At 46.5% G+C, this 14,144-nt stretch overlaps 1 protein-coding gene across 1 annotated transcript in view; it reads right to left on the bottom strand.

Moving 5' to 3' along the window:
• Positions 1 to 5,459: 5,459 nt before the first annotated feature.
• Positions 5,460 to 14,144, bottom strand: part of Ubl3 (ubiquitin-like 3) — a 44,637-nt gene continuing 35,952 nt past the window's right edge. Inside the window, exons 2-5 of the mRNA NM_001015030.1 lie at positions 12,532 to 12,640; positions 10,036 to 10,122; positions 7,331 to 7,408; positions 5,460 to 7,066 (exon numbers count right to left, since the gene is read on the bottom strand). Coding sequence (NP_001015030.1) covers positions 7,014 to 7,066; positions 7,331 to 7,408; positions 10,036 to 10,122; positions 12,532 to 12,640 — 327 coding nt within the window. The 3' untranslated portion in view covers positions 5,460 to 7,013. The remainder of the gene's footprint in view (positions 7,067 to 7,330; positions 7,409 to 10,035; positions 10,123 to 12,531; positions 12,641 to 14,144) is intronic.

Below are 14,144 nucleotides of genomic sequence, written 5' to 3'. Positions count from 1 at the left end.
CCCCTATAAAGCCCTTCGGTCTCCTGTGGTTAAAGGAATACCCTACAGGCTAGCCACTCTCTGTTCTTCACAAACTAATTACACAGCCACTGTTGTGAAATGCACACGCTGTTTTGTGACTCGGGAATGGCCTCAAGATGGTGGAAGCAGCCTTCATGTTAAAAAGCAATTGTGTTTTAGCCTTATGTTAGATTAAAGCAGCCATACCTACGCCTGAACCTGCAGCACTGCTTGAACTCAATAGATAGAAGAAATCTGGTTGTCAGGTCACTAAGCAACCCACCCTACTGTTTCCCCGGCTGGCTGATTTACCCAGCCAATATCCTGGTCATCGAGCCAGGCACATTCTTTTGTGGTTACCTAACCTCTCCCCACATCCTGCTTCTACCAGTATATCTTCTGCCTGAGAAAAATTAAAAATTGTCAGCTTGATCAGACTTCTTGACTTGCTGTCCGTTCTTTGCATCTCTTGTCCCCCATTCTCTCCTAGGTGGACCCCAGACGCTGGTCCACTGCCCTCAGGGACGGGGCATGACTCCATGGTAGGTTTCTGGTAGTGACTATGTTTCATCCACAGGGAAGGATTCTGGAAATGGGAGGGTGGGATAGGGAGTGGGAAGTGTTCTGTGGCCCTATGGGGTTCCAGGAAGGAAAGTTGTGGACTTGGGGTTTGGTTGTATGAGATTTCCTGTGGTCTCAGAGCCATGATGGTGAGTGTACCTGGTAGGTCTTATACTTCCCACAGCTGATAGAAGCTGGACAGAAGGACAGACTTCTGTGGTGCAGAAACACCTGCTTCCTGCTTGTGGCAGTCGCTTGCCTGGTCCTGTTCGCATCTGCCATTCCACTGCTGTTATATACATAGCTGCTCCCAGTCATTTGCATAAACAAGACACACAGTTTACGTCACAAGCATTCAAATTTAATTTAATCAATAAGAGACTCAGGCAAACAAAAAGATTAAAATCTCGGGACAGGGAAGGAGCTCAAGTTAGTAGAGGGCTTGCCTGCCTAGCACCCACCAGGCCCTGTGTTCTTTGATCCCCAGCACTGCATAGCCCAGGTATTGGTGACTCCTGTTTGCAATCCCAGCACTCACAAGATAAAGGCAAGATCGGAAATTCAAGGTCGATTTGGCTACATACTGAGTTCAAGGCCAGCTTGTGGAGGAGTGGAGGCCTGGAGGAAACCCTGAGTGTGCTGCTGTTACCATGGATATAATCATACCAAAGACCCAAATCCCCCAGACCTATGGGATTGGCAAAGCCATCCCTGGGTGAGGCTCAGAGGGATGAAATGTCTTCCTCTGATCTGAGCGCAAATGCCGTGTGCAGAAGCGATCGAGCACAGCTTCCTCCTCCTGGATGCCCGTAGCTGGAGACCCCTCTCCTACATAAACCTCCAACTGACATTAGCTAAACCTACTTGTTCATCTGTATGTAGTAAACCCACCTCCACCATTCAGATCCACCATCCAGATTTATAAATGGACGGGCTGAGTTTCTGGGTTGCAGTAATAGTCGGTGCTGCTCCATCAGAGTGTGCACAGTCCACCCTGATCCCGGTTTTGCGGTCCGTGTATCTGGCCTTTCGAATTCCCTTGCCACTCTAGTCAGAGCAACTCAGAAGCTGTGTAGACCATGGTAAGCCTGTCCTACACAAGATCCTGTCTCAAATATAATGCATTCTAAAAGCCTATGTGATGGGTCTAAAAACGATGTGGGTGGTTCACGCGTTATCGTCAGGGACATCCCTTAGCAGAAAAAGAAAACATTCTCAGCTTATAACATCTACAAGAATTCTTGGCAAATCACTTAGCAAAATCAACACCTCTGCTGGAGTTTCTTCCATCTACCCTGCAGCGTCAGGGTGACAGGTCTGCTCCCTGCCGCCTGCAAGGAGTCCAGTGTGTTTGTCTCATCCAGGGACAAATATTTCTTGCAAGGTCTCCAGAGAAACTTTCTCCCGCAACATAACCCTCATTACCAAATCTGTCATGGTGAGGTCTCTACTCGCTGCTAAGCCAATTACACAGAAGGGAAGGGGCTTGCCTCTAGGTTTGGCTAAGGTCCTCCCACTGTGCCAAACCAGAGAGCCACCTCCCTACAGAAGAGGTGAGAACTCAGCCAGCAGGACTGTAAAAGGCATGTGTCTGACTCATGTTTACTACAAAACCCCAGCAACCTGCCTTTGCTTCTGGGTCAAAACAAGCTGAACCATGGTTTTGAAAGCTTTACAGAATGCATTAGCAGTTCAAGAGCTAATCAGAGGCGGGTGAGACATCCTGAGTTTGAGCCCCAGGAACTATTAACAGGTTCCCAGGCATAGCAAACGCCACTACAGAAGTAGTGTTCAGGCCATAACCACATGCAGACAGCACTATCTACCCAAATGAAGATGAAGACCTAATTCATCATAGTCCAAAGTTCTGGAAAAGTCTCTAAATGTACTAACATTATGTTTTGCTTCTGACTTCTTGTTAAATATGTCAATCTAGGACGCAGTGTGTGTGTGTGTGTGTGCCCTTAAAAGCTCATCCTGAGAAAGGCATGGGCTACACTGAGATCCCAAGTAACCAGTATAGTTGCTGGCCAGCTTACAAAAATTTTCTATTGGCTTAACCCACATCCCTGTAGCCTTCTCTGGTAGACCCCTCACAGCAGAATCCCATGGTGGGGATGGTAACTTCCCTTCCCCCTAATAAATAACTGTAATAAAAATAAAATATTCCAAACGATTTTCAGAACTCTTGGCCAAGCAAGATTCTGAGTCATCAAACCTTGATGTTACCTGGAGCGCCTTGCTCAACTCTTTCTGATGTGGAGCTGGGTGGCAGCCAGCAGCAGTAATCTAGATTAGTGACACAGTCTAATTTCTCAGCGCTGGGATGAGCCCAGAGCCTTGCCAAGTAGCCACTCTCTGAGCCCATTTTTAAAAATTTGTCCCATTTAATTGATTTACACTTTTTGAGACAAGGAGGCATCAGCATGTAGGCCTTGGCGGGACTCATTATGTAGACTATGCTGGTGTGGCATTCACGGAGATCTGCCTTTCCAATGCTGGGACTAAAGGCACAAGCTACCACACCCAGCTAGGCCTGTGTTAAAAAACAACCTGGAGCCAAACCATCCATCTTATCTGGGCCAGCTACATCTCATTGAGTCATTAGGCCTTTGCTAATACAGAGTCCGTTCTCCCATCTTGTCTCATCCTGGTCTTCCTTCTGATGTTTATCTGGATGCATCCATGTTATGTCCTCCAGCCTTTCTGCAAGCTGCTCTCTTGAAATTTAGGGTGACTATCCTGGTTCAGCACATTGATGCTTAGTGACAGGGCTGCCATATACATTCTTGGGCAGAGATGCTACCAAACAGCTGGAGACCCGAGGCCACAACATCGACTTTCCTGATGTCGCTCACTCTCAAAGCGTAGCTGTTTCTACGGACCTGAAATTCAAGGACGCAACAGTAACAAACTGGAGAGACTTCAAAGTCCAGAAACTGCCCTGAGATAATTAGTGAGACCCTCAGTAAGTGACCCTCCTAGAGAAGACTACTTGGGGGGTGGGCGATGGGGAAGGGGTTGGGGGACACTGCCCCCCTCTGCAGAGCTCCCCACCAGGTTCCTCCATCTCAGCTGGTGGCTAGTCCCTCAGCAGAGCTGGATTCTCTGGCTTCAATTGCTCTAGCAACTACCCCCGCCCCCAGCGATTCAGCAACCAACTGCCAACCAGCCTGAAGAAGCACTGGTAAAAGCAGGCTGAGTCTCAGCCTCATCACCATCATCCTGACTGCAGCTCTGTATCTGCACAGACGCCTGCAAGCAACCCCAACTGCTTGCGGAGACATTTCGGAAACAGAGTTTAACGGTGCATTCACCCGATTCCTTTCTCTTCCGTGAGTGACAGGACCCATGGTCCTTTCTCCAAACTTTTATTCTGAATTTTTAAAAAGTGGACCTTGTGGCCATGCACACCGACAGGGAAGCAGTCGCTGTCTCTCAGTTCCGTTCATGATTCCCTCTGCACAGCACTTTGTAAGGTATGGGGTGCCAGTCCTCTGAGAAAAGCCCCCAGGGAGTGGGGTACATTAAGAGCCACAGCTGATGGACTATTGCCTGTGCCCAAGAACAGCTTGGCCATTGAAATGGTGCCGAGTGACAGCCTGTGGTTGTGTCTGGCTAACAAAATGATGGGGGGGGGGGGGGATGCCACAACGCTCACCAATGAGGACAAAGTGTGGTAAATTGGCTGCCCCCTGCCCCCAAGTTAGACAGCACAGGCTAAGCCATGCTGAACTTCGAGTGTCATACATAAATTGGAAAGGAAAAAAGGAGTAGAAAGATAGAGAATAGGGAAAGTACCCCCAAATTACAAATGGAAGTCATTCAAAAGGTCTATTTTCTGACAAGTGAGAAAGTTTTAACTTCTCTCCATGTTGAGCAATGCTTACTACTGGCTAACAGAAATGGACGCAGCACTGGTCAAGATGACGTCAGGACAGAGATCCTCTGCATGAATGTGCGCGTCAGATACAACTTCCCTTGGAGAGCGAGCCAATGATTCTAACCAAGACAGCATGCTCAGGCCTAACAAAAAGACGCTCGCTGTGCAGAGCAGTCACGCTGAGCACATGAGCCTCGAGTGTGGTCCATTCCATTTCAGCCAGCAGTAGTCTAAGGTTTGTTTTTTGTTTTTTAAGGGAAGAGTCCTTTGTTTCCACGTATACACTAGTAAACTTTTGGTGTTTTCAGTATAGAATTTTACTTCTAATTTTAATCCTTTTAAATTTGGTACAACTATGGTATGAGGTATTGAGCTGGCTGATTCCTTGTCTAACGAGCTCTGGTGGCTGAAACTGAAGGGTGATGAAGGGGGGACGGGAACACAGATAAAACACAGGGAGGGGCTGGAGAGATGGCTCAGCGGTTAAGAGCACCCGACTGCTCTTCCAGAGGTCATGAGTTCAATTCCCAGCAACCACATGGTGGCTCACAACCATCTGTAAAGAGATCTGATGCCCTCTTCTGGTGTATCTGAAGACAGCTACAGTGTACTTATATATAATAAATAAATCTTTAAAAAAAAAAAAAAAAAAAAACACAGGGAGCCAACTGTGAGTATTAACTGTCCGAAGTGCAGTCACAATGGACCCAAAGTGTTTAGCTTTGGGAAGAGTATCGGGAATCTAAGTGTTAAAAAATGATTAACCAGCAGGTTTGATTTCCTAAAGAACACAGTCACCATGGCTACCTGCCCCATTAACATCTTCCACATTAACATCTTCGGGATAACAAACACACAACCCCAGTGCTGGGCCTCCCACATTAGCCAGCTGACTGGAAGCCACACTGGGGCACTCCCAAGTAGCAACAGAGAAGCCTCAGGAGAGTAGAAAATTAACTGCAAAATAGATGAGACTATGCTTAAACCATCGCTGACCTTTAAATCACCAACAAAATGCACTACAATTTTTTTTTATTTAGTTTACAGAAGAAATCTATTAAGTACAGGCTGCAGAAAGAAAAGGTTTAGTGCTATTTACATTCATTTTAAAACTCTGCTCTATACAAATTTAATTCTGATCAGTATGAACAATATTTTCGTAGATCTACTGCATATAAAGCCTTCTCATGGAAGCATTAACAATGAATAAAGTAACCTGATTGCATTTAAACAAAGATGACCATAGAGACCATTTACATTTAATGCTGCCGAGGGCCAAGAACCCTCATTAAATACAGAACACAACGTAGTCTGCAACTTCATCTTTTAAAAGGCTGGATAAAGTTATTGATATGGAATACTGGTCTATATGCTACACGCCAATCTATATTTGCATTCTACAGTTAGATATTTTATTATGTCTTTTTTATTAAATATAATCTACACATATTTGTAATTTCATCCAGGAAGATTTCTTCCCAGTGAAAAAAATATAAAATCTTTTTTTTACAGGTTTAGATGAAATTAGCTCATGCTTTAGTGCTGTGCAAATTGTTTATTTATAGCATCTCAATCTTTAAATTATTGGTAAAAATAAGAGTGGCGCTATTGATCATGTATGCCTTAAAACTCAGCTTGTGATTTTAATACAATTGCAAGCACTGATTCCGAATGCAAACTACAGAAAGTAACAAAATTAGCATCTGGAGACTTTAAAAGGATCCCTCTGCTCTAGTGAGCGAGTACACTCGGCAGGGTTCGAATGAGTGATGGTGGCGCAAGCTATCAATCTTCTGATACTCAAGTACACAACCGCTGAGGCTTCCCACCAGTTCTGCACAGTGATGGCACCGAGACACTGGCCCCTCCACATTAAGGCTAGGGACACACTGCGGCCCCTCTGTGCTGTCTGCATGAGCCCCCTGTGGGGAGGACTCGGTGGGCAGGCAGCAGGGGCACCCTCTACAGAGTGCTGTGAGCAGCAGGCATGGCTTCTCATTTGCTGTGGTGACAAGAGTCATGCCCAGTCTGACATCCTTCGAGGACAGCCACTGTGGCTGACTTTGGTAGAATTCACCCAGCATGTTAGATTCCTTCCCATTTCCCCGGTCCAACTGGCCTGGTATTAACTGCACTGATGATGGGCGTCCTCCAGGGTGAACTCCACACAGGAGAACGTCTGGGCGCCACAGACATGTGCAGATTACGCTGATGAGGAAAATAATAATGTTTTTAGTGCAAATTGAACTTGCAGCACTCGCCTTCTGACTTCTGTGGAGGAGTCTTTGTGGCAGCAAGGCGGTTTCTGCAGAGAGAGACTTGAGAGACTTGCTATTTCCCCTGGAGACCACTGTGCATTTCAGACTGCTCAACACAGACAAGAGATACAGGAATAAAGGACCAGACTGGAAATGTTCTTGGTTCTTTTTACTTTGTGAGGAGAGATCACAGAGCTCATGAGTGGTTCAGTCTGGATGTGCGGGCGACTGTCCCACAGGTGTCGGAAGCTGCCGAGTCTCCTCTGTCCCCGCAGTGGTAACAGACTGCCACACCTGCGCTGGCGACGATGTTACAGGATCACACAGCAGTTGCTCTCACCAGTTTTCTCCCGGTTTCTCTGACCTGAGGAAACAGGGCCGGCCCCGGTTAGCTAAACTGTGTCTCAGGAAAAGGCAGAGGCACAGTCGAACTGCCTGGGTTTTGCTCGAAGCTTGTTTTAAAGGGTCGTTTAATTTTTGGCATTTTTCAAAAACAGTCAGATTACTTGCTCCACAGGTTCAATTCATAAACAACGACATTCCCTGTCCACCATCCAAATGTCTAAGTGGAAGCAGGCATGAATGCCTGTCTTGATGGCTCAAATGGGGTGCCCTCTGGGGGGCTTACCTTGTGAATTGGGCTCTGGCAGGGTCTCTCTGGCCACCAAATGCATCACTGTTGTTTTGCCAAAAGGAAGTTTTAATGCTATGTAAAAAAGAAGAGACAATCTGTCACAGACACATCATTCTGTTAAATCACTAGCCAGGGCTGAAATGCTTCTGAGTGAGTGCCGACCTTGGCTCCTCTATAGGGAGACATTCCCTCACCAGAGGGAAGGTACAGTTCCAAGGGACTCTCCAGTTATGCCACTGGCCAGACGCCAAACCTGTCTTATGTGAGAGAAAGCAGAGTCACCTCTGCAATGACCTCGTCCACGCCTGCTCTGCAGCCCGGCTTCAGGTCACGCTCTATATACTGCCTACAGACTGCCAGTTGTCAGTGTCACCATCACTGACTCACAGGTATACTGAACGCCATCTAGCAGGTGAGGCTGGCACGTCTCGTCTGCACCCAACTGAGTAACAAACAGCAAGCATGGCAGAAGGTGGAGGAGAAGCCAGACTGGGGCTCCTTCCTTCAGAAGACTTTTCTACACATTAGTCACCATCCAGAAGACAGGATTTCACCTTTTCCTGTACACACAACAACCACCTGGGTCTGAGCTCAGAAGTTACCCTGGAGAGATACGGGCTGTATTTTAGATGAGCTGGCCTGGTAACTCAGAGGCAAAGTGTTTGCACAGCATGCTGCTGGCCTCAGGTGCACTCTAGCCATGCCACACTCTCTCTGAACTACATACATTTGGAGCGTTCCCTGGGCCTCTCCTTTAGCAGAATGAAATTCTATGAGATTAACAAGATTACACCTCAAAAAAGGGGACCCAGGAATGTCCAAAGAGACCCGATGACCAAAATTTTAAACCTGAAACTGACCAAACCACAGCATTTCAATAATGACAGGTGGAGTGAACGGGCGGGCCTCTAGTCTGACTACTCAGAAGGCTGAGGCAGGAGGGCTGTTGGAGTTCAGTGGTGCTAAGCCAAGTGGCACCATATACAGTGAGACCAGTCTTACAAAGTGGGTGGAGAGAGGAGCAAAGGCTGAAGAGACCCTGGCCTCCTACTATGTGTGCCCACAGTGACAGAAAGCTATCCAGAGCCTGTGCCTCACTATGTCCCCCTTCCCCACTGTTTCAACATTGCCTATGACAAGGACATCATTTGTTCCCACCATGGGCCATTCTTTTCCGAGCTGGTGAGATGGCTCAGCAGGCAAAGGTCACCTCAGAAAGAAGCCTGATGCCTGAACCCCAGGGAAAGCAGAAGAACTGACTGCAAAGCTGCCCTCTGTTCTCCATACCTGGGCCTTGTCCCTCACAGGAATAAAATAAAAATATTAAAATATTGTTGTCAAATACTTTTATTCTATTAAAAAAAAGCCAACACAACTGTCTGCCTTCATTTGTAGCTGCAGGTCCTCAGTCTAACTACAGGCTACTGGGCAAGCCTGTAGCTCTCCCATAGCAGCCATGCATACACTGAAGCCAGCTGCCATTGCTGTGTGCGCCCCTGTAACACTCCTAAGCAAAGGGAACCTGCAGCCGAGAAGGCAGCCAGCAGAACGCCAGCAGGGAGCCTAACCAAGCAGCCAGCAGCACTGTACTGTGCAGTGCTCGAACCTGGCCTGACCAAGTACCATTGTGCCCAACACCACCTATCTGAAGCATGAGAGCTGCTTTAATTTGCTTCCAAAAAAGGCTGACAGCTATACAATTGTCTTGAGATGAGTCATTTTACTGATTATTCTAAAAACAAAATTTTTTAAATCTGCAATTTAATGAGAATGAAGCATCTTGATTTTAACAAAAATCCTGTGGCCTTTAACCTGACACGGAAACACCAGGGCTCGTGGGAGCTGCTCAATAACCAGTGTTCAGAGGGAGATGGACAGTCACTCTCATAGTCAAGAGAGGAAAGCCAATTAATGCTTATTAGCTTGTTTTTTTATTAATCTTAATTCAAGATCTTGTTTGACCCATAACAAGAAAAGTGGCCCTATGACTGATCTATGACAAAACAGAGGGGTAACAGTCAACTCGCCTCACCGACAGAGGGCTGCTCTAAGTAGGCAAAACTACACAAAGCGCAGGAAGCAGACAAGTTCTGCCTTAATGGCAGTTAGTTTTTACATGTCTAAAACCTACAGCAGCTTTTAGAGCAAACATAACGCTGGAACAAACCAGCTCCACAGGGGCCTAAGCTCTGAAGAGCCCACTAGGGCCACACTGCCAGCCCTGAGGTCCCGAGCTCTGATGTACAATGAGCTTTGCACTGTGGCCTCTGTTGTCCCATGCAAGCCTGGAGCAACCCAGACGGGGATCTGATCACATCCAACCATCCGCTCCGTGCTTATTAGTGCGGATACACAAAACCGCTCAGTAGCCACACAGCAACCCATCTACCTGGGGAAGAACGGACCGCAGACCTCACCGTTGGCAAGATGGCTGTGTCCACAGCAGCTGGTTACCGAATCCACTGAAAAGGCCCTCGTTTTATAAATGAAAACCCTGCTGTCAGAAATGCACCTAGTCTGTGTGATGATTTTAATGTAACAGTAGCGCACCCAGACCATCCTCCAGAGTTTCTGTCCAGGGAGAAGGCACACCCAGAGTTGGGGTCCTCAGGGTCTCAAGTTATCTCTTTTAGAAACCACAAAGGCACTGTCATTTAAAACAAGCAGCGGAGTAAAGCTGGCAAAGGGACATTGATTACCTCCTAGGGTGACGTTTCCGTGTAGAAATCTGCCTTGATAAATGAGTCGAAGAATGTTCGGGCTGCTGACCTGCTCTTCTTCCCAGTCTGAAAGAAAGGAGAACTGGTTAGACCCAGGCCCACACAGCGGAGCACACTCTAGAGGCCACCAGGAAGGGTGTGGCCGAGTCCCTGCCCGGGCTCTGCAGCCCTTGCTCCTTCCACCTTCCTCAAGTAGCAACGAAGAGCTGCAAAAGCTGTTCTTCGCCCCTCAGAGATCAGAGTGCCAAGCTATAGGCTGACGTTAAGGAAAACACTGAGCCAGAGGTCTAAGTCTTGGTAAAGGAATCTATCATTTGAAAATCAATTTCCATTATCAGTAATTAATGGAATACTATAATGTTCCAGGGCTTGCACTGTTCAGATGTGTGCTCAACAAGTTCCTCAAAGACTTCCTGAGGTGCCTGGGATCCACTGCCATGCTGTCTTTCGCAGAGCCTGAGACAAACGGCTACCAGCTGTAATATGGGTGGCACAGCAGCTCCTGCAGAACCCCGTCTGAAAACAGGCTTCCACAGACTGCTGTTCTGACAGGGTGAGCTTCCGCCCACAGTTCCATTCCCATTAGCTTCATGGTGCTGCAGCAACTGAAGCTCTGGGGTTAGTGAGATCCGAGACTCCCTCCTCACCTTTCCTAGTAGGCTCTGCTCTGCTCTGAGGGGGAGATAACGGATGGACAGAGAAGTCCAGAAGACAGAGTGATGGGAAGAGGGAGGAAAGCCTCTCCTGCATTGCTTCTGTCTCACGGAGTGTTCAAAACAACGCTTGTGTGTGCAGTTGCCGGCTCTGTCCTCTCAGTTCCCCGCACCTGCCCCACACCTGTCCCCTCTCAGCCCCCTTCTCCTCCTGGGATTCTGACTGTCCTCTCCTCTAGATAAGGATCAGGTGAGCCACTCTGCTTCACCAAAATTACTTTGCACGTGCTGCCTTTAGAACCATCACTTATAGCATTTATGGGGAATGTCTGGCCAGGCATTCCTTTGCTGTAAACACAGTGACAGTAACTTTAATCCATCTAGGGAAGACATTAGGATTCTAAGAGGATCTGAAGCCTGAGAAAAGCACAGTGAGGCCAGACATTTTCACTATCTTTCACGGCCTTATGAGATCTGCCCTCACCCTCTGTAAGGCCCAGAGAGACACTTGCAGAACACGGCTTAGGAGGACTCTGTAGTGTCACTGACGTGATTAGCAGACCAGACAGCCAAGGTGTCCACCTACCTGCCAGCCAGCCCCTTCCTCAGGTGCAGGGCACCCAAAGACCTTCTTCTACTGATCCAGAATTTACTATTTTTTTTCCCTTACAAGCTCTAACAAACATTTTATTTACTGACTTTTAGTGCATTATATAATATGGTTTAGATCTAAAGTTTTAATTTAAATAGTTTGTATAAAAGAAGCCCTTTTATGTGCTCTAGTATATGCTGAGTAGATCTGGCAGACTCGGGAAAGAAGGACTTAAAGACCTTTTTCAAAGCGAGTAACATCGAGCTGAAGTGATCAACTTCCAGATCAGATGGGAAGTCTCTTCATGGAGCATTTAACGCTGGCACCTCACCTTTATCATTATTTGGGTTAGTTTAAGGAACTAAAACAACTTTCAAAGTTCCAATTGCTTTTGCTAAACATATTCTATAGACATGGCGTGGCGGCACATGCTTATAATTCCAGGTTAAAGCAGGAGTTCTGCTATTTGGTTTGCCTGATTTGAGAGCAGCCCAAGTAATTTAGCAAGACTTTGTCCAAAAAAAAAAATAAATAAAAATAAAATAAAAATAAAAAGAAAAAATGGAGCTAGGAATACAGCTTAGTGCTGGAATATACAGCTTAGTGACGGAATACTTTCCTAGCATGCGCAAGGCCCTGGGTTCAACCCTCTGCACTGGAAAAAGTTAAAGGAGACGGACTATAGCAGTGTTAGCCAATGGCACACGCCAGGGAAATCACTATGGGCACACTCTGGAAGGGAAAATTCAGGACACACTGAAGAATCTCCTAGACAGGGAGGCAGCAGAGAGGGGAGGAGCTACCACATACACTCCGAGAGCTCACTGTGGTGCATCAAAAAGCAGAACTCATGGAGACTTCACTCTTCCTGGCCCTTCTTCACAGAATGCATGCAGTATGAACTAATTGCCGGTCAAGTCTGCCTCAAGCTTCATTTCCAACAGACTGTGCACAGGAGCCCACGGGCCCTGCTGCTTCTGTGAAGATCGGCTCCTTCCTTTTGGGTTTTGGTACAAATAGTTCACTGACTGACATGGGGTGGATGTGCACTGAGTACACTCTCCCTGCACTAAGGCAAACATGGCCTCCGCATCCCTTGCTCCTTCGCTGCTTTTTTGAGAAAGGCAAAATCTAGGGCATGACCCAGCAAGCATGGGTCTCACGCCCTCAGTACTTTATCAAAACATGTGAAACAAGTCAGGGACAAAGAATAAAGTGGCTGGCACTCACCCATGGGCCAGTTGTCATACACGTGCTTTGCGATGTCAGAGGCAGAGTCGTTTGGGGAGAAGAGGAACTCTTTCGTCTTTCCACTCACCAAGATGAGGCGCAAATTAATCTGCAAGTAGACATGGACACTGAATAAACCTCAGCCTGAATCTACAATCAACTGGATTCTGATCAGACAGAACAGACGTGGGCTCTGAATTAGAACTTGTACTCTAACTGTACACATAACTCAACAGAGGAGGAAAAAGGAACACTATTGCAGGTAAAAAGCTTTTAATGTATCCAGTAAGAATTTAGTGGTGCTTTAAAAATTGAGATTACATTAAAAAAAAAAAAAAAGCTTACTCTAGGAAGAGAGACGAGTCACAGTATAGTGAAGAAGTTCACGCGGGATATCCCTTCCCAAACCCGGGCTTTAGCACTGCACTTCAGGCTGTGCATTCTCAGCAAGCCAAATCCAAGCACTGCCTCAAAATAGGAAATACTCTGGCCTCAACCATCCAAGTGAGGGTGCGCCAAGCAGCACTATGCAGAAACTGTGTTTCCCTGGAGCAAGCTCAGACAGCAGTCTACAAGGCGTACATAAACTGCTAGTTCAATCCCAGCATCCCTCCCTGCAACACTGCAAAGATGTTCCTAAGAAGACATTCCTCTTCAAAACTAAACAGTAAAAAACTGTCACCAGCCACAGACACACACTCTGGTGGGTGTTAAAATGCGAGAGGGGACACATATTGAAAATCTGGGCCTTCCTCTTAATTTTGCTGGGAACTCAAACTGTTCTTTAATTTTTTTTGAAGAGCTATGCATATGGATATAGAAATGTAACATTTTAACACTAAGTTATAAGATATTCCTGGTATCATCTGAAGATTCTTCATTGAGTGTAAATTAAGCCTTCTGGGTAAAACACCAATTTCTTTTATTATTCCTCTTACAATACATAACTGCACATCCTACTCCAAGTTCTCAGCCACTTCGTTTTTAAAAATTGCACCATGGTTAACCACTAAGTTGGTGATACATTTTTCAGCTAAAAAAAAAAAATCAGTTGTCTATTATCTGTTCAGAACACTAGAAACATCTGCCCTTTATGTTTATGGTGTCATCATAAAATAATTACTGTCTAATATTTAGGGGTGGACCACATTTTCTGTTTGACACAGCCCTACTAACCCCCTACCGGTCTGCATCTTTATTACATCCTTAGGACCTATCCTGTCGAGTTCCAGGCAGGCTCGGTCGGGACTATGCGTATGGTTTTTCAATCTTCTAAATGCTCTGGATGGAGGAAAGCAAATGCCAACTCTAAGGCCAGGAGCTTATGCTCTTCCAGGAAGTTAGGAACAAAATGATAACAGCAAAAGTATGCATGAGTTGACAAAGTGACTCCATGCTTGAAGCACCTGCTGTGTCTGGCACATGGTGGGAGTCTAGCCAGCTGGTTGGCCAAAATCTGAGCTCTGGTTTTAAGAATCCTCATGGAGATGCAAACAGGAAAGGTCACAGGCAAGGTGTGAAGCCATGCCCGGGAATTACTGATACCACACTGACCTGTATAGCAGGTAGAACAGCAGGAAGTGATGACTTCTGGGTAGTTCTATGGACATGTG

This window comes from Rattus norvegicus, chromosome 12 (assembly GCF_036323735.1).
Source record: "Rattus norvegicus strain BN/NHsdMcwi chromosome 12, GRCr8, whole genome shotgun sequence".
In the NCBI taxonomy this organism is placed as follows: domain Eukaryota; kingdom Metazoa; phylum Chordata; class Mammalia; order Rodentia; family Muridae; genus Rattus; species Rattus norvegicus.
This window is presented reverse-complemented; position numbering and strand designations above follow the sequence as displayed.